A 20,804-nucleotide genomic window follows, 5' to 3' on the forward strand; every position below is an offset into this window, starting at 1 on the left:
TACGTGCCTTTATGTACGTGGACTGTGTATGTGTTGAAACATCTGTTTCTGTGAAACTGCTTCTATGTCTTATGTGGATCATTTATCATTCTTGTTGTTGTTGTTTTCATTTAGTGTTTGTAACTGCAGTTGGACAATAAAAGCAGGGCTCTAGACTAACTTTTCCACTGGTAGCACTGGTGCTACCAACTTTTTCATCATCGGTGGTGTCTGAGTCAGCACCTCTGTTAGACTCTCCCTCACCACCAGCTTCCTCCTTTCTCTCCTCATTTGTTTTTTTAAATAATCAACGATAGACTGCTTCATTTTGGTGAACAGCGAAACTTTGGCGCCCTGCAGTGTGTGATGTGCGTGAGCAGGGTCTGAAATTAACTTTTTTCCATTAGCTGTGGTTTGTTATTACCATCTGTAGTAGTTATTTGCATAAAAACATAATTATTAATTGTGATTATTTAAATATAATATGTATAATCAGAATTCCCTTTCTATTCTCTATTTTATATTGCTGTGAAAAAAAATAGCATTTGGTCGAAAAACAAGATTTTGCAAAAGGTGCGACTCGGTAAAAATGTTACTCGCACACTCCCAAAAAAAGGTCGCATATGCGATCATTTTGGTCGCAGTCTAGAGCCCTGAAAAGTTTTTCTTATCTTATCTTATCTGTCTAGGACCTATTCAACTAATAAAAGAAAGTTTATTAGATCACAGTTAAAGCATCAGTAGGCGAGATTGGAGCAAATATGATTAAAAAAAGTTATTTTTATAAAACGGTCGCTATATCGTGACAGTAGTACATGAAACAGGTAACCTGAAAAAAATCATGTGCATCTGTTTCCTCCGGTGTCCTCCGGTGCTCCTAACAGCATTTGCAAGATTTCACAGACCGGAGGAAAACAAGCAGTAAGAGCTGACCTGAGATCTGCTCTCCATCTGCTGTCTATGAGAGCCAGTCGTCAATCACTCGCGAACTCCGACCAAACGGTCAAACTAGGCAGTGCATATTAAATATGAATCAATATTATGTTACATTAATGTCTATTTCTCGCCTCAAATGTTTTCAGAATCATCTTGTAGTGCACAGTTTAGCTGTAAAATGAGAAAGTTTGTGACGCCGCAGCCATGTTGAGATCAGGTTGAGATGGCCTGAAGGAACGCCAAGTACCAGTCACATGACCGGAGCACAGCCAATAGGAACGCTCTCTCTCTAAAATGACCTGTGATTGGTCAAAGTCTCCCGTCACGATAGATTTTTTAAAGCCTGAAACCAGAGCCATGAGGAGGTGCAGAAGTCTAGTTTTCTCTCAGAACACTTGAATTACAATATGCTGAAAGGTTATTATAGAATTTTTGCCCAATGATGCCAAAAATATTCCGCCTACTGCCACTTTAAGGTACTGTGTGCAGTGTTCAGTACTTAGACACAGCAAGGACATCCCAGGCACTGGCCAAACAACTCCCTGGTTTTGTAGGCCACATGTTTAGATTGTGAGCCCGAACCAGTTATTCTATGCCCCGTCATCTTTGAGTTAATGATACCAGCCCAGAAGTGAGCACAATTTGTAAACCTACTGTAACCACTAATCTGCTGTTCCGCAATTCCTAAAATTGTTTTCAGTGCTTAGGGTTAGTCATTAGTGTCTTCCAGATCACACTGGCATTTACCAGTTTCCTGTCACAGTGTCTGACAGGCCTAAGCTGGCAGTCAGGTTTCTGTATGGTTTCATTTTCAACATTCAAGCGTTTGATATTGGACTTTATGAGCATTAAAGAAATTTGATATGTAGTATTCTGCCAGTTGAACATACTGTTGCTAGTGGCAACCACTATACATTTCTAAGCAGTTTAACTGACATTGTTACATCCACAGATCTGTGACCAAACACATATTACCAAGCATCTTTTATCTACTCTTGAAATGTCCTTGTTGAGTATTATCTACTAGGTGCTCTTATTAAATTTGTTTTGTGATTTTGCACAATTTATTTTTTCTGTGATCAGTTTATTGCTTACTAAGCTAGCAATTATAGTAGCTGTCTGAGGCTAATGTGTTGCTGACACAACACACTAACTATTGGGCGAGATGTTAATTGTCATGTATTTAACTCTTTTTTTCTTTTACTCTTGTGGACTATACGTGTATGTTTGTTAGCACAACAGCACCAAGAGACAAGCACAGACACAGTCTGTCTCCACATCTGTATCAGCCCATTGCCTCTACATGTTACATCCTGCTGGCTCATTCATTTTGCCATGAGCTGGACTACACCACAAAGAAACATGTCTTTATGCAAAGCTGGCTGAAACAGAGCTGTAAGTAAGCATAGATAAATAAAACACACATATAATTAAGGAAGTGTTTTGTACCAGTTCTAAAGTACGGTTTAATTAAAGGATAACTTCCGTATATTTCAACCTGTATCTTATTTTCCCATGTTTTTGTGTCTAAATGACTAATGGGGACAACACTTTTTGAAATTGAGGGATAATGCTGCAGCCGCCAGCCGATAAACAAGCTGCAATGTAATCATTTAGGGCAACCTGGTACCGTCAGTTTATGTCCACTAAAAGTGCTTGTTTTTGACACTGACTGGCTCAGATTGTTATTATAAGTGTCTGACAACATTATGGAAAGGACCCTACGGAGAAATAAAACCTTTTTCTTACCTTTCCCTTGATCCGGTCTGTTTGTCATTGTGTCATGTGACTTGTTGCCGGAAGAGACAATGGTGGAAACGTGAGTGAGAGTGGAGAGAGGAGTGACACTGGACACCGGTGTTGTCAGAGTTTGTTGTGTTGGAGTACAGAAATGAGAATAATTTCCACAATGTGGAGGCGACGCGAGGTGTCACAACGAGACTTCTCCACAATAACAAACAGACAGGATCAAGTGAAAGGTAAGAAAAATGTTTTTTTTCCTGTAGGGTTCATTCCATAATGTTGACACTTATAATAACTGGAATGGCACTCGGAGAGCGCAGACCTCCGCCAAGCTGCCCGAGTACGATTGCCCCCCCTCTCCGTTCAGCTTGCGCCATCATCCACGTGTATTTTTTTTTATGATGAGATCAGCTGTACGTAGCGGAGCATCGTAAAACACTTCATTCAAACTGGACAGAAACAAAATAAAACTCACCTAAACCGTCTAAGTTACTCTTTCCAACAATCACCAAGTGTGCTTTGGTCAAACTCAACTGTAATTTCACCGAGTATAAAGTGAAAAAACGCAGAATCTACAGGTTGAAAAATACCTAAGTTATCCTCAAAGACAGACGAATTAAGTGAAACCTGGCGGACCTATTGCTTCGGTTTTCAGGAACAATATTAACCTCATGCTAAACACATTTCCAAATGTACTATAACCAGAGATTAGTTGATCGAAAAATAAATAAATAGCCAATTATCTTAGTAATCAAGATCTCATTTGAATCATTTTTGTAGCAAAATGGCCTAAATTTAATTGGTTCAAGCTTTGCATTTGTGAGGATTTGCTGCTTTTCTCAGTTTCATATCATTGTAAACTGAATATCTTTGGGTTTGGACTGCTGGTCGTAGGACAAAGCAAGAGATTTGAAGATGTCACTTTAGACTTATTTATAAAATATTATATTATTTTTTTCTATTTTCTGACATTTTATAGACCAAACGATTAATCGCTTAACATTTGAGCGGTTTATGATGATAACGTAGAGGAGCACGCACACATTCACACGCATACACTAACACAAGCAAACACACATAGTTGAGAACAAAAGCATGAAGGGGGCATTCATTCACACACAGTGACATGATTACATGTATACAGAAGGCATTCATGCTTGCTTAACCCTGCTAAAATTATACACAAATGTGCACACCCACATTGACATACATGAGGAAAGCGACGGGGTCATGTGCTCCAATCACACTTATTCAATTACAGAGAGCAGCGTGAAGCAGAAAGCGACCACTGATTCGCTTAGTGTGGAAGAAGCTGTAGGAACATTACGTAATTTCAGAGCAAAACGTATGCATTGGCTGTTGGATCACATGTCTCTTCTTCTAAAGTCAGACTGAAGCATGTGTTAAACACACTGCAGACATACTGAACTGGCTATTAATCATAATTACTTAATGTTGACAGTGCAAGTACAGAACATTCCATAATATCCTTCTAAATATGTTGTGACACAGCATTTTGTAAAATTAAAAAGGTTAACTACAACTGCATGTGATCAAATGTATTTCTACCAGCAAAAGTAAATAAGAAACAAACAGACTGCAACAAATGCTTTTGAATTATGTCAAAACAATAAAATGTGGTAGGTGGCTTTGACTGATTTATCCATACATTTTACTGCCATGTGGTCATTTCAAACCTGGTTATTATATACATAAAACAGTATTTATCCAGATTACACTGTTTCTAACCTTCCTCTCACTCTTGCTGCTGCCCTTGTGAGGCCGGCCTGTCGCATCAACTTTGGCTTTAACTCAAACTTTAAACTCAGCAGCAAGTTTGCACCCAGTCATTACCAGCCTGCTCCACCAGTACAGTCCCAGTTGGCAGCCTTGCTACCCAACCACTGGCTTGTATGGAAACTGTGAGTGGCCAGTGGTGGAGACAGGCTGAACAACACCCACAGGCACTGGGCTAACCAGACATATTACGTCTGTGAGGGTGTGTGTGCGTTTTATTAGTCAACTTGCCCTGCTCTTTTGTTACAGATACAACAGTGTCAACACACACACATGAATACTGTATTCAGCATGGATGGACGGCATTGACAGCAGGAAAGTTGACTGAAATAACACAAAATCTATCATCACATTGTGACATTTGTATTCATGACCCTTTGTACAAGAAGCATTGGTGCAAAATCTATGGCACTTCACGGGTTGGGGCAAACTTTTTTCTTTCACTACTGACTCTTCAGCCGGTGATAGCCAATGCATTTGGCTTGGCGTCTCTTTTAGTTGTAGATAATGATGGCTACATGATGGGCTGCACAATTAATCAAATAATAATCGCCATTTTGGTTTCCCACAATTAAATAAACATGATTGACTGCGATATTAACATTTAAAATTCATGCTCCACTCATAGAAAACTCTGCTGCACATCAAATAAAAAGCTTCTTAAACTATCAGCCAGCCACCAGGGGGGGATCAAGATGTTTTGGTTTCACTTTTGGGGAGCTGTCATGCCGCTGTGAATTAGCAGGAATGTGAAAGTGAAGTGTGCTCTGTTGGTTTAATTTTGGGTAATAAGTTTGGGTACCACTTGATTATGCTTCTAGGAAATGCACTGTGAATAAGGACCTGTCTTATTTTGATGCAAAGATTCATGCATTAGCAGGAATGTAGCACAACACGAAAGTGAAAGCTGTTTATTTAATGTGAAAGAGCAATGAAAATATTTTGTCAGGAAAATCGATGAATAATCGTGATAAATAATAGAGATCTCAATATTAATCAAAATAATGGTGACTATCATTTTGGCCATAGTTGTGCAGCCCTAGCTACATGTCTGAGTTGTGCCTCAATCTAACTCCATCTGCTTTGTGACTCTGCTGACCTACCAGCGAGGAACACAGCTAAAGACTGCCCAACCTGCTGACTGCACCTGAATGATAATGGTGCATAAGCACACTGAACCGACCGGTCATTGCTGCATGGTAAACCGGTTCAATGTGCAGCCTACAAAGGATAATAGCATTGTTAAGGTTTTAAGACAGTATTAACTTGAAAAGTATCGTACTGTATGTATGTCTTTGGTCTTGTTTGTTTTCAGATTTTGTCCCAGCCTTTCGTCCACTGCACACTATCTCTGTAGTTACTGGTAATCTGTTACAATGAGTAACTCCTTACTGTAGGGTGCGACATTAGCACTGTCAGGGTTGGGAGTTCATTTCTCTGTTCTCATTAATGTTCCTGGAAACTTTTCTGTGCAAAAGCATCCATTGCACGCCTTGTTAAAGGTAACCTCAGTCAGTCTGAACATGTGAATAAGATTGAGTCAGGTGACTCAGTCTCCACACAGCCCCACAGAGAGAAACCGTTCAGCCTCCTTTGTAGCTGGGACTGAAACCTGCTTTGAGGCTTGTTGGGGAACATTATAGTGTCTGCTTTCTAGTGACACCTTACACCTGTCTTTGAATCACTTCCCGTTAGGTCTGATGCTAAACCCATCCCAGTTATTTTCATAGTCAAATACATGGTTTCATCTGTTTGTTCTGTCTATTGTAGATTGAAAAGTCTTACTACAGCTGTAAATGAAGTACACTGTTTTGACCTGAAGTACAATGTCGTGACAACCTGTATTACTGCATACAAAACTATTAGGAAAGAAATGTGGAATGTAAGCTAATTAATTCTTGATATACTGGTTAGTTTTCTGGCTGGCTGTGTAATGCTACTCCTTAATAGTAAAAGTATTTCCTTCATGACAAAGAAGCAAAACACACAACAAAAGGCCACTCTAGTGCCAATGCTAAAGCCTGGCTCAAATCAGACTAGTACCTGTTTATTCACGCTTATTCAAACATCCACAATCTACTAGCAGTCAAGAAGCTCCATAGTTGTTAAATTATGACCAGTATGTATCCAGGTCAGTCTACACAGCCAAACCATGTGTGAAACTATTAATTTCATCTCCTAAAACATCAACTTATTCATTAAAATATCCACCCCAGTTTCTCCAAGTCCAAGGTCATGTCTTCAAATGTAAAAGTATAATATCTTCATATTTGAGGGGCTGAAAACAGCAATTGTTTTTGATTGAAAAATGATTATTCATTAATCATTATCAAAATAGTTGTGATTAAACAACTAATTGATGCAGCTCTATATCTGCTACATTACTGTACTTTACTTTGAAAATATTGCCAATATCAACCGGAGCAGCTTGAGCATTTCCAAACTAAGTCCAACCCCTAATTAATGGATAGTTGCTTGCCAAAGGGCTAAAGAAGCAAGCCAACTTACCAGCCAGACTCTGATAATAAGAAAATATGCAAATCCCTATGAACAATGCAGGACTTCAAATCACAATGTTGTGGAGCTCAATTTAGTGCAACAATGCTTCTGTCCTTGTTTGGAGTAACTCTACTCTGAATTTACATCAAATTAACTTTCAATTATCCATATCAATATCATAAACATATTGATATGTTTGCTAATAGTCCTGCTTCAGTTATGGCTTGTGAATTTCTCTCAACTTTCTCAAGTCTCTCCTTCAGGTGAACAGCAAAGACACACTGCGGTTACTGATGTCATCCAGAGACACATCCTGGAGCTGATCCAAACACAAATGCCATGACAACATGACAGCAACCACGGTGATGTCAGCCTGCTGAGGTATGAGTACATTTTCTACAACACACCTGGAAGCCCTCCAGTAGAATAAAACTCAACTGGGTGGAATATGTTAAAGGTCCCATATCATGCTCATTCTCAGGTTCATACTTGTATTTTGTGTTTCTACTAGAACATGTTTACATGTTGTAATATTCAAAAAACTTTATTTTCCTCATACAGTCGGCCTGAATATGCCTGTATTCACCCTCTGTCTGAAATGCTCCGTTTTAGCGCATTTTGACGGAATTGCAACAGAATTGCGTTGCTAGGCAACAGCTTTGGGCCCATGTTTACTTCCTGTTAGCTGATGTCATTCACACATACTGCAAACAGGAAATAAACTGGGACACATTTAGAATGTTTACGTTTGAAATTGTGTCAAGGGTCTAAATATTGTATATTTGTGACATCACAAATGGACAGAAATCCTGACAGCTTATTTCAAATGCCGAGTTTCTGAATACAGGCTGTGTGTATTTCCCTGTGGGTTGACCGTTTCGATACTTCCACAGTATTTATATAGGACTCACCAGCAGACTGAGGAACAGTTTTTTCCCCCAGGCCATCAGACTTTTAAATAGATAATTCATACGACACCTTCTCACACAAAAATATATATCTTATACTGTATATACTGTATATGTTCTTAATGTATATGTTCTTAATATGCCTGTATATGTTCTTAATAAGCCCTTGTGCAAAGTATTTCCTTTTATAATTGTAATATAAATTATTATTTTTAATGGAGCTTCCCAGCAAAAAGCATTTCACACGATTGTACCTGTATAACCGGCATGACAATAAACATCTTGAATCTTGAACTTAAGTCTGCTTTTTAAAATAAAACAAATATGAAAATCTCACTTTTTTTTATAATATGGGACCTTTAAATAAAATCAGATTTAGACACTAATACTGTGTAAATTGTTCATTTCCAAAGAGTCAACTGATGGAACCATTAATACAGATGTTTATGATTTTTTTTTTCCAACTGAGGAGACAGGTGTTTGTAGATAATAACTTTCTCGTCCAAAACTCATTGAAATGTTGTCTTATTCTGTGTTAGAGTAGATTTCCTCACTAATTACTGCAGTATTACTGCTGCTCTCTTTGGTGTCTGCAGGCCTGGATGGATGGATGGAGCACATCCACAGTCTCACAGCATCAGCAGCAGCAGGCTATAGCTTTGTATATGGCAGCTTTTCTCTTTTCAACAAGGACATTTAGAAAGGATAGATGAAACTGGCAAGGTGCTGGTTGAGCTGACAGACTCATCTCACAGCAGCTAGCTCATAAACAACAACACACACACACACAGACAGGAAAAGCTAGCTAGGAAGCTAACTTATCCTTGCAGTTACCACAGCCTCTTCATAATAAGACAGAGATAACGTGTGTTTGTCACAAGCAGACCTGTAGACGAGGAGCTAGCTGCCAGGACAGGTGAGTGCAGGCTAAAGAGGAAGTGCCTATATGTGTGCCAGGCTAAAGCTAAGTGAGGCTAACTAATGCTAACCAGCTCGAAGTCCACAACACTTGGACCACTATTATCTGGAGGATATAGACACCACCGCCCAGCTCAGGAGGGAAACGACGAGAGAGCAGGAGGTAAACAACGTTTCTCTTCTCTCTGGGACACTGAAGCGGACAGAGGTTGTTGGTAGAAGAGCTGTCAACTTACTAGTTAGAAGCGTAGAGTTGCTGCTCTGCTCTGCTCTGCTAGCTGTCAGAAGAGTTGCAGCGAAGATCGTATATGTGTAAGAAGATGAATCACTCGGGAGTTTACTGACACGCCTTCCGGTTTGGAATGTCGCGCATGCGCTGTGCTCACACACACCTCTTACAGTCACAGGATGATCATTTCTACATAGGAATTTGGGAATTTTTTTTCCATATAGTTGTACACATGTGCTTTTTTTACATAAAAAATATATATTATTGTGCTTTTGAAGTCATGTCAAGACATAAATGTTGTGCATACTCACACACCTCTTAACATTCACAGGATGATTATTTCTATATAGGAATTTGGGATTTTTTTTACCACCGTTTTCCATATAGGTGTACACATGCTCACAAAAATGTATTTTCTTTACATAAAAAATATATATTATTGTGCTTTTGAAGTCATGTCAAGACATAAATGTTGCACATGCTCACACACCTCTTAACATTCACAGGATGATAATTTCTATATAGGAATTTGGGATTTTTTTTTCCATATAGTTGTACACATGTGCTTTTTTTACATAAAAAATATATATTATTGTGCTTTTGAAGTCATGTCAAGACATAAATGTTGTGCATACTCACACACCTCTTAACATTCACAGGATGATTATTTCTATATAGGAATTTGGGATTTTTTTTACCACCGTTTTCCATATAGGTGTACACATGCTCACAAAAATGTATTTTCTTTACATAAAAAATATATATTATTGTGCTTTTGAAGTCATGTCAAGACATAAATGTTGCACATGCTCACACACCTCTTAACATTCACAGGATGATAATTTCTATATAGGAATTTGGGATTTTTTTTTCCATATAGTTGTACACATGTGCTTTTTTTACATAAAAAATATATATTATTGTGCTTTTGAAGTCATGTCAAGACATAAATGTTGTGCATACTCACACACCTCTTAACATTCACAGGATGATTATTTCTATATAGGAATTTGGGATTTTTTTTACCACCGTTTTCCATATAGGTGTACACATGCTCACAAAAATGTATTTTCTTTACATAAAAAATATATATTATTGTGCTTTTGAAGTCATGTCAAGACATAAATGTTGCACATGCTCACACACCTCTTAACATTCACAGGATGATAATTTCTATATAGGAATTTGGGATTTTTTTTCCTTATAAGTGTACACCTATGCTCACAAAAATGTATTTTTTGACATAAAAAATATATATATTAGTGTGCTTTTGAAGTCATGTCAAGACATAAATGTTGCGCATGCACTGTGCTCACACACCTCTTACATTCACAGGACGATCATTTCTATATAGGAATTTGGGATTTTTACCACCGTTTTCCATATAGGTGTACACATATGCTCACAAAAATGTATTTTTTTTTACATAAAAAAGATATATTATTGTGCTTTTGAAGTCATGTCAAGACAAATGTTGCATATTAGGACTTTAAGAAGTTTAAACATGCACTATCTGCAACCTTGGACTCTAACCACTGGCGCACTTTACACTATATACCACTTTATAGACTGCACATATGTACATATTACATTTATTTATTGACAGACTATACACACTATGTTCACCCATTCACTCTGTATCTTTTATATCTCTATTATTGTTTTTATAATTTTTGTATACCTGTACCTCTCCTGTGTTTCACTCTGTTTGCTGATGTATGCTGATGTTGCTGCTTTGACACCAGAATTTCCCTCCAGGGATTAATAAAGGTTCATCTTATTTATTTCTTATTTCAATATCTCATGTTTCTTGTTGGTAGATCAAATTGGGAAAATATTAAAAAAGTTTGACAGCTATAAAGGCTTTTGTTTTACACAAAAGGTTTTTTTTTTAGGGAACAACAACAACATAAGCTAAAATGAATGCTTTGTTCTGAAAATTAATTTCAGTGTCGGATAGTGGTCATTTGCCCCATTAGCTGGAGGTCAAAGTTCATGCGGCTTTCTGAGCTCATGATTAGATAGAATTATTAGATTTAGTTTCTCCTTTCATCTTTAACATTTTGATGGAACTCAAATAAGCAAAATGTGAAAATAATATTTCAAAATGAATAGGCATAATTTGTGTCCGTGTGTGTGTGTGTGTGTGTGTGTGTAGTCTTTTCAATCATTACACAAAGAGCCATTTCAAGCTGTTACAAATCTTTATTGTCAAAAGTTAACACTGTCAAATATTATTGTTTTTGTATTTGTCAGGTACGATATCTGTTTTGACCACATTTCTAAAAATCTTTTTTTTTCTCTGTTTTCAAAGATAACTGGTTAAGTAAGTAGTAAAATATATATAGTTAATATTAATACAATGCCTAAATAAATGAACGATGACTATGAATCCTTATCTGTGGTGCTGGACGACAACATGGAGACACAATGATTTTATTTCACTGAATCCTCTTCGGAGATTCAAGACATTTCTGGCCAGATTTCCAAAAATCAAACCTGTCAACCTTTAGTGATGAACTTTCATTTTGACAGCCCTCTGTACATTAACTTGCCCTTTTAAGTTAAACACAATTCTGGTGTAAAACGGTCTTGAGAAGTGTCAAGGTGTATAGTGTAATGGCACTGCAGATGGCATCTATTTAATCTTAATGAAAACGTATTTGAGAAATAAATGAAGTAGCTGCTGATCAATAGATGCTAATTATGTTATATGCACTATTGTTTAATGCCTGAAAGTCTTGCAAAATGACCCAACATTATCACACCATGCAAGTCCTTAAGGTTTCTTGCATTGCTTATTCGGCCTCACTGAATCCTGCTGTACACATACATATAAAGACACATATCACAGGAAATATTATTGTGTATGACAAGCAATGCTGGGTAAGTGTTATGTAGAAAATGAGCACTGTGAAACAATTTTCAATCACATAAATGTGTATTCTGACTTCCTCACAATATGAAAAAAACATGAAAAGAAATGACATGGTTATTTGCATTTCGAAGATTCAACATGAGAGTAGTACGGGAGTATAGGAGGAGTGTGTACACAAAATAGCACAAACTAGTAAATCACACCCCCTCATTCAAAATACATCATGTTCAAATCCCATCTCGTGTTCGTCAAGAGGAACACAGTGGAATCAAGAGACGCACGTTCATTGCTTTTCCGATTAATATTTACATATCAAACTTTTTGCATCACTGTCAAAGGAGAAATTCACTCCGTTCATTTCAAGCTCGCCACTGTTGCGTTCAATGGCTCCTCGCTCATTCACAGGTTTACACCTTAGTGGAGAAAGTGGGTGTTCAGTGTGGATCTGGCAACCCAAGAGAACAACAGTACCATCCATGATCCAGTTTTATATGCTTGTATGTCTATCTACATGTGCAGCATCGTCATATCTTACTGGGTGTGCACCGTGCTTACAATATTCCTCCAATAAAGTTACATGATGAGTCAAAAAGGAGATGACTGGAGATGAAGAGCTGCAGTTGCATAGAGAAAGCACCAGTCGTCCGCCCTCTTCCACCTTTCCTGTAACTCGAGCATGCTTCCAGAGATGCAGAAAACTGCAGAGGGGATGTTGACTTCTCCTTCATCCAACTTTTTCAAATGTATCTCCAAAATGTATCTCCATTCTGCTTATTATGACAAAATTGCTTCATATTTACTTCATTACACTCATTTTTTGTCTTTTTGGCAGTCATTAGGAAAATGTGTAGTTGGGGGAAATCATAAATTATCTAAGATAGCCCTCAGTCAGTAAAGACACAGTAACAGTCAACATGTTTACAATCATACCCTTCATGTGGGAGCACAAAGAGACATTTTCCTACAAGAAACCTACAGTTTTACTACCATCAATTACAGAATTACTATCTTAGTGAACATGAAAACTTAAAATCTAAGGGTATAAAGTGAGGAACTAGGTTTGGAAGTGATCCCACACACTTTAGTCTTCAGCACTTGTCTTAGACAATCCTCACTTAACCCTGAACCCTAAATAAATGGGATAACCTCCACTAACAGTGGGCCTTTATCCAGCAGATCCTCACTGGCAGCTGCAGCAGGTGTCAAAAGTATGTGTGTGGTCTTGTTAGTGGTGGTGCTGGTGTGTGTGTGTAAGTGAAGAGAGTGGTGTGTGTATGTGTTTGTATGGGTGGTGTTGGGAGAGGGAGGGTCACACCTCGGTGCTGATGGCTCGGGTGTTGGTGTAGAAATCGGGAGGCCGGCCTCTCTGAGTCTCCCTCAGCAGGGAGCCTCGGATGGCGGGCAGCGGCATCGCCAGCGCCTGGTTCTCATAGTGTGTGGGCATGTAGGTGATGCGCTCGCCGCCGTTTCGCATCTCATCAGTGGTGCGGATATAGAAGGGCGAGTCGTAGGGTGAGCAGGTGGGGCAGTAACCGCGTCGCCCCCCTGTGGGTTTGGTGGGGTCGGAGGATGCGGGGGGCTCTGGTGGCGACATGGACAGCGGCGTGACGATCGACCCGTCCAGGCCAGAGACGCTGCAGGCGTTGCAGGCAAAGTGTTGCTGAGAGATGGAGCCGCTGTCAGACCCATTCTTCTTACAGCAGTAGTACTGCAGAGAGAGAGAGAGAGAGAGAAGTCCATTACATGTCAAACAATACAGATGATTTTGACATAAACTGGCTGCTCTTCAGTCTACAACATTGAGTTTGTTATTGAGTCTTATTTTCTTAAAGGTCCCATATCGTGCTCATTGTCAGGATCATACTTGTGTTTTGTGTTTCTACTAGAACATGTTTACATGCCGTAATGTTCAAAAACACCTTTATTTTCCTCATACGGTCTTCCTGAATATACCTGTATTTACCCTCTGTCCGAAACGCTCCGTTTTAGCACATTTCGACGGAATTGTGACGAAATTGTAACAGAATTGTGTTGCTAGGCAACAGCTTGGGTCCATGTGTACTTCCTGTCAGCTGATGACATTCACATACACTGAAACCAGGAATAAACTGGGACACGTTTAGAAGGTTTACGTTTAAAACTGCGTAAAGGGTCTAAATATTGTACATTTGTGACATCACAAATGGACAGAAATCCTGACAGCTTGTTTCAAATGCAGAGTTTCTGAATACGGGCTGTGTGTATTTCCCTGTGGTTTGAGTGTTTTGATACTTTCACAGTGTTTATATAGGACTCAAGTCTGCTTTATAATTAAAAAAAAACATGAAAATTTCGCTTTTTTTATAATATGGGACCTTTAAAACAAATGAAGAAATCTGCAAATAGAATGAGATCAATTCACTTTTTCCAATATAATCAACATGCTTCAAGAATGTAGCATATTCAAATGCTGTTTTCTTGATACAAAAGAAGTGTCTTGTTTTACTTTGTCTTTTTTTTAAGGTAGCTACTAGCACCCACTTCTACAATATTCTTACAACCAGACACACTGCACTGAGAACTGATAAGTTGTTGTTGAAACAAAAGTAAGTTTTCAAAGCTTATTATAGATAGAGATAAAGATAGAGGCTTTTTAGTTTACTAAGCTGAAGCCAATATAATGTTGTTTAAACTGTCTAAAGCAGTCATTCCCAAAGACAGGTGAGTCGCAGGAGATGTTATTAGGGTCGCCAGATACATTTGCAGAATTTCTTCCATAGTCTTTTAACATTTATATATCTGCAGTACACCTTTGTGCCACATGAGGGAGCCTGAATATCCGTATTGTAATATACTATGAATGATAATTGCACCCTACTTATAACATTGAATCTAATATGAAAGACTAGCGTATATTCTGTTTTACTGATGAGAGGAAAAAACTAAGGGCCTATTAACTCCGCCTAAATGCATTTATTTGGTCTAATTTATAAAGTATTTAACGTGTAGATGTTTTTAATATCGTGCATAAAACAAATTTATGATTTATCTAACATATATCTCTTTCAAAATGACTGGTTTACCTCTCCAAGATAGTATGATGTGTATGATGTGGAAATAGCAGTAAAATGTTAATTTATGCACAGATTCGCTGGTGTCACGATTTATAGATAAGGCCTATTGTGAATTGGGTTGCAATGTTTTGTCATTTTTAAAGTTGGTGCCCAGAAAAAAAAAGTTTGGGAAACACTGATCGAAAGCACTGTGAACTACAAATTCTTACTGAACTTTCTAAATACAATTTCCATATAATTCCATATATACAGTATATAAATACTGAGAACCACTTGTGGCAGAAGGATTACGGTTTGACACTTAATGAGACGTACCTGGAGTCTACAGTAACAGAGCACTGCTATGATACACAGAAGTATCACTGTGGCCAGTATTCCTCCGGTTATGACAACAGTTCCAGCTGTCATCCGACCAGCTCTCCATCAAACTCTGACACACAGGGTACAGGAAGTGACATCATTAGCAAGTTAACATTACAGTTTGGTCTCAGTCTCTTTGGCTCATTTTGTGAAACGGTCTTAATATTATCTAAACTGTAAGAACAATCATCACAACTGTTTGATGGGACATCATAACTCTATTGCATGTCTGCAAAAGGGAGTAACTCACCTAAAACACTTCATTCTTACTTCAAAACCTAGTTACAGAATTGTGTCAGTAAGTTGGTCAATGCCACTAAAATGAAAAGTTGTTTTGTCATCGTGTGAGCCGTACTGGTCAAAATGTTTAGACTTTTTTTCACCATGACAGTCAACCCTGGAAATGCTTATTTACATGCATATATCTGTTTTGTTCTACTGACTGCTTACTGTACTATACGTCTGTTTTGTCTAGTTGAATGCTGTTGTGTATCGCAACAGCAGGTCAAAATCTACTGGGAAAAGTACTGTAGAATACTGTAGTAGTTACACAGAAACAGGATATGCACGTTTGTATGTATACAGTAAATGTCTTTGTGTAGCAATATGTAACATGACACCTACTGTAAACAGAAAATTAACCTTTGGTCTTTCATGTAAAGTCATATACAGTGAACAGAAAATTTTCCACAAAATGACATCTATGCCGAAAGTAAGTAAAGTAAAAAACACCTTGTCATAGATATTTATGGAATATATACAGTATGTATGTGTGACAGATTTTGATAATTGAATGGATCATTTTTCATGTGATGGCTCAAACAATGAATGTTTAGAAGTTGTGAAGAGGATGACAATCTCACTGTGAATCAACTCATCAGTTTTGATCAGCAACACATGTGTAAGTGGTTATTGTGCAAATTGTACTGACTCTTTTGCACATATGTGCCAAAATGTGCAATTTAAAATTCTAATCTTTTGTGAACAACAATCTAATTTTTCAGAGATTTGAACTCATTGTTTTGAAAAAAATAATTGTCATTCAAGAATTGAGCCAAAGCGAATGAGAAAATCTGTAACCACTGCACAGCAAATATGAAGCTTAATCAAATCACGCAAAGGTCAACATCACAGTAAACACAGATGCAAATGTGCTGAAATACATTTTCTATGTAAGTATGTTAATAGAGCAAACACTAAAGGTCATTCTATAATCATATGGAGAGAATTGGGTAGAAAATGTGTTTAGTGTAAATGACTTAAATACAGTTAGTACAGCTGAAATCTATACACAGTGTCAACTCTACTACCTGCAGAAATGGAACCCTATCATAAAGACACTTTAATATATATTTTGTATTATTTCAAACTTAAATTTCTTTTTATTAACAACCTTTTAAATACCTCGATTTTTTTTGCAGCTGAAATTACCACATTATGTTTGTTGTGGCTTGTGTAAATATAAACATATATAGCTTTATATTTTACTGTTTTATCAAATATTTACTTTAATGTAACTGAAAACCAAGTTTTGAAAAACACCAATTTCAAACAATAGAAATAAAAACATTTCAAAATTCATATATAAATGCTATTCTTCTTCGCTAACAGACTGTATGAAAATTAAGATTACAGTATTTTTCACTCGCTTTGGCTAAATTCTTGATTGAGAATTGATTTTTTTAAAACATAAGTTTAAACCTCTGAACAAATAGTTTTTTGTTCACTACAGATTAGACTGTATCATTCATTCAAGCGTATAGCACGAGTTTTGGCATGTGTTCAAAAGAGTAAGTACAATAACCACTTGCACGTCTTGCTGATCCAAACTGATGAGTTGATTCTCCGTGAAATTGTCATCTTTTTCACAACTTCTAAAAAATCTTTCATTTGTTTGAGCCATCACATGCAAAATGATCCATTCAATTATCAAAATCTGTCAGACATTTATGTATATTTCATAAATATCTATGACAAAGAGGTACAATTAGTTGTGTTTGAACTGAGCTAACGCAGGTTTTTTCATTGTTGCAGGGTTGTTGTTGTTTTTTTGGCATAGATGTAATGTTGTGGTAAAATTTCTGTTCACTGTACATGACTTAATATGAAAGATCAAAAGATAATTTTCTGTTTACAGTACATATAACACATTGTTACACAAATACATTTACTGTAAAAGTGCATATCTTTTTTCTGTGTAACTACTACAGTATTGACTTTTCCCAGTAGATTTTGACCTACTGTTGAAATGGGGAATCTAAACACACAACAGCATTCAGCTGAACAAAACTGACATCCTGGTATAGTACAGCAAGCAGTCAGTGTGAACAAAAAGTAGTAAAAAAAAGAAATTTATTTATATAATATAATTTAATTTTAATTTATATAAATATATAAGAAACATTTCCAGGGTTGACTGCCATGGTGAAAAAATATGTAAACATTTTGACCAGTACGGCTCACACCATGACAACTTTTCATTTTGGTGCCATTGGCCAACTTACTGACACAATAATTAGGTTTTGAAACATGAATGAAATGTTTTGGTGAGTTACTACCTTTTACAAAGATGCAATAGAGTTGTGATGTCCCATCAAACAGTTGTGAATGTTGTACTTACAGTTTAGAGAAAGTTAAGACTGTTTTGAAAAATGAGCCACAGCGATTGAGAAAAACTGTAACAAAACAATATTAAAATGAATTTGCCACGTTACATAAGTCCTATAGAGTAAACCTGGTTGTGATTATGGTTGTTATATACTCACGTTCAGCAAAGTTGCTTAACACCTGAAAGCAGAGAAACAACAAAGGTTGTATATTACATGTCATAGATAGAAAGATAGACAGACAGACAGACAGACAGACAGACTTACATCAGAAGAGTGTTTGAAGGTTGTAAGGGTGAAGAGAAATCAAATCAGAGGTCAAAGGTGAGAGGTCACACCGCTGGATAGCCACACTGTATGAACATCTCTAAGGAGAGAGCAAATGGAAGAAATGGTATAACAGTTGAATTGAAGAAGCTTTACACATTTTTCTCCACTAGGTGGCACAGAGAGAGCAGAAAGATATCATACAGAGACACAAACATACAGTACTGACACTAGATGATGACCAGGAATGCAGAAGAAAGGAAGAAGGGAAGAAAGGAAGTAAGGAAACTAGCAAGGACGTAAGTAAGTAAAGAGAAGGCAGGAAGGGAGGAAGGAAGGAAAAAGGGAAGCAAGGTCAGAAAGTCATGTCTGTAACACAGTAAATGGACACAAGGCTTAAACATGCACACACACACAAACTAATGTCGCATTACAGTACACACAGAGGGTGGACAAAATAATAGCAACACCTGTTCCTATAGTGTAATGCAATGCAATTCAGTATTTTGTCCACTACAATGTGTAGCGGCAATCTTCTCTCTGTCCGGTAATCTACATTACCACTACTGTTACCGTTTGTATATTGGCAATAAGCCTGGCGCAAAATGTATCTTCAGAGACAGAAACTCTGTTTTAAAAGTTTACTGAGAACAAAACTAAAGTTAAGATTAACTCTGTGCTCAACTTGACACACCGGTTAAAAAACTGTCTTGCTCCACAGACTGATTAACCTTAACTGCGAGCTATTGGCTATGACGTAGTCAGTAACATAATTAAAGGAGCACTTCAGCATTTTTACTACTTAGTCATTGAACACACCTTATCAACTCTTAACACGGCTCTATCACCATGAACAATTTTAATTTACTACCACAACACAGCTTCAAATATCACAGAGTTGAATCAACTTGTCTCTGACCAGCCCAGTCGCACGACAAGGCGTATGAATGACATGATAATACGCAAGGCAAAAGCGTGCAGTTCTTGCATTTGGCGTGTCATTTATACGCCATGTGGTCTCGACTGACTGAAATGTAAATGCATCCGTGTAACTACGCTACGCTCAGAGCTAGTGGGGTAGAATAAAAAGAGAGAAAGGCCGGGAGGGGAGGTGGATGGGTCCAACAAACACACGACTTTCAACCAGGAGATCGGTGTTCGAGACCGGTGTTTGGTTTTGTAAATTACGATAGTGACATTTATGACGTGTTTTCTATACTTATGTTACGTTGTTTTCGTACATATTTTACTTAGTTTACGTACTTATTTGAAGTCCAACCATGATGTTTTTCCTAAACCTAACTGTGGACATTACTGTAGTTTTGTTGCATGGCGTACAAATGGCACCCAAAAAGGCTAAAATGCATCCTCATGACACGCTGAATGTCTTTGTAATGTTGTGCTATTTATACGCCGTCCCATGAGATCGGGTTGCTCTGACACAATCACAATAAAGTAATAACATCACATTCTTACAACATTTTCTACAACATATTTATTTAGGGGGTGCCAGGTTGGGATCGACTGGTGTTGTAATTGTGTCCACCAGCTGTAAATAAACAGCATTGTCATTGTATTCAATGTATGCATGTGATGTTTCCTTCTTGGATTTCTGTTGATGAAGTTTGATTTTCATTTTTTTCACCGTCTACTCCATCACGGTAGTTTCAGATCTCCTCAAAACAAATTTTCAGTTTTGCTACAAATAATCAGTGTAACAGAAACTCGTAGGTCAGATCACTGCTCAGAGGAAAGAAACTGAGAATCATGGTATTTAGAAAGAGATTAAAATCCTCAAATGTATTCTTGAGCAATATCGCTTTATCTCATCACACTCAAATACACACACACACACACACACACATGCATGCAGCATTACGGCAGAGCAGCAGTAAAAGTGATTTAGCTGCGAGGGGCTCTGTTGTTGAGGGGTTTTAATCTGCACGCTGAGGCTTGTCTAGGTGAAGGGAAATCTATCACTGCTGATAAAAACATGCCAAAACCATGATTGGGGTGGAGGGCATTTCAGTGAAAGGATGAAAAAAAAGGAGGGGGGATAAAGGATTGAGAAGGTAATGTATGTAAGGAAGAAGGAAAGAGGAAGTAAGAAACTACAAGAAGATAAAGGAATGAATTAAGGAAGTAGCACTATGGGTACAGACGTGTATGGATGTTGACACACATTCACACCGTTCTGCATGAGCACACAGAGCTAATTTCTCAGCCTGTCACTTATGATTCCTGCTGTTTGATGTCTGAATTGACTGAAGTGTGTGTATGTGTGTGTGTGTGTTTGTAGCAGCATGTGAGCAGTTTGTGTTGTACATGTGATGTGATAGATGAAGTCTGTCAGTCCATCATTGTACAAAGTGTTAATGAAATCATGCATGGGGGAAAAAGCCCTTTTGGGACAATGGGCATCACATGACCTGCGATACAGCGTATTCATTCCAGTTAGTCTGACTGACAGTACGGTAGGTTGCTGAATAAAAGCCATCCGTTCTTCCTGTGTGCTGATTTTCTACTTTCATATAGTTCTGACAAAACATATTTAATACATTTTTGAAACATTTCAGAAAGCTACCTAAAGGGAAATATGTACATGTACATTGAGCAACAACTCTGGGAAAA

The 20,804-nt window shown here is 37.6% G+C and overlaps 2 protein-coding genes across 2 annotated transcripts in view; both read right to left on the reverse strand.

The window, feature by feature from the left end:
* The window catches only part of rabgap1l (RAB GTPase activating protein 1-like), a 149,353-nt gene extending 140,187 nt beyond the window's left edge, over positions 1–9,166 (reverse strand). The window contains exon 1 of the mRNA XM_037769823.1: positions 9,017–9,166. The gene's annotated coding sequence lies outside the window, so the exon portion shown is untranslated. The remainder of the gene's footprint in view (positions 1–9,016) is intronic.
* Positions 9,167–11,718: 2,552 nt separating this feature from the next.
* Positions 11,719–20,804, reverse strand: part of fam163a (family with sequence similarity 163 member A) — a 34,395-nt gene continuing 25,309 nt past the window's right edge. Inside the window, exons 2-5 of the mRNA XM_037768916.1 lie at positions 18,174–18,273; positions 18,066–18,087; positions 15,256–15,370; positions 11,719–13,595 (exon numbers count right to left, since the gene is read on the reverse strand). Of these exons, the coding sequence (XP_037624844.1) occupies positions 13,197–13,595; positions 15,256–15,348 (492 nt within the window). The 5' untranslated portion in view covers positions 15,349–15,370; positions 18,066–18,087; positions 18,174–18,273 and the 3' untranslated portion in view covers positions 11,719–13,196. The remainder of the gene's footprint in view (positions 13,596–15,255; positions 15,371–18,065; positions 18,088–18,173; positions 18,274–20,804) is intronic.

This window comes from Sebastes umbrosus, chromosome 5 (assembly GCF_015220745.1).
Source record: "Sebastes umbrosus isolate fSebUmb1 chromosome 5, fSebUmb1.pri, whole genome shotgun sequence".
In the NCBI taxonomy this organism is placed as follows: Eukaryota; Metazoa; Chordata; class Actinopteri; order Perciformes; family Sebastidae; genus Sebastes; species Sebastes umbrosus.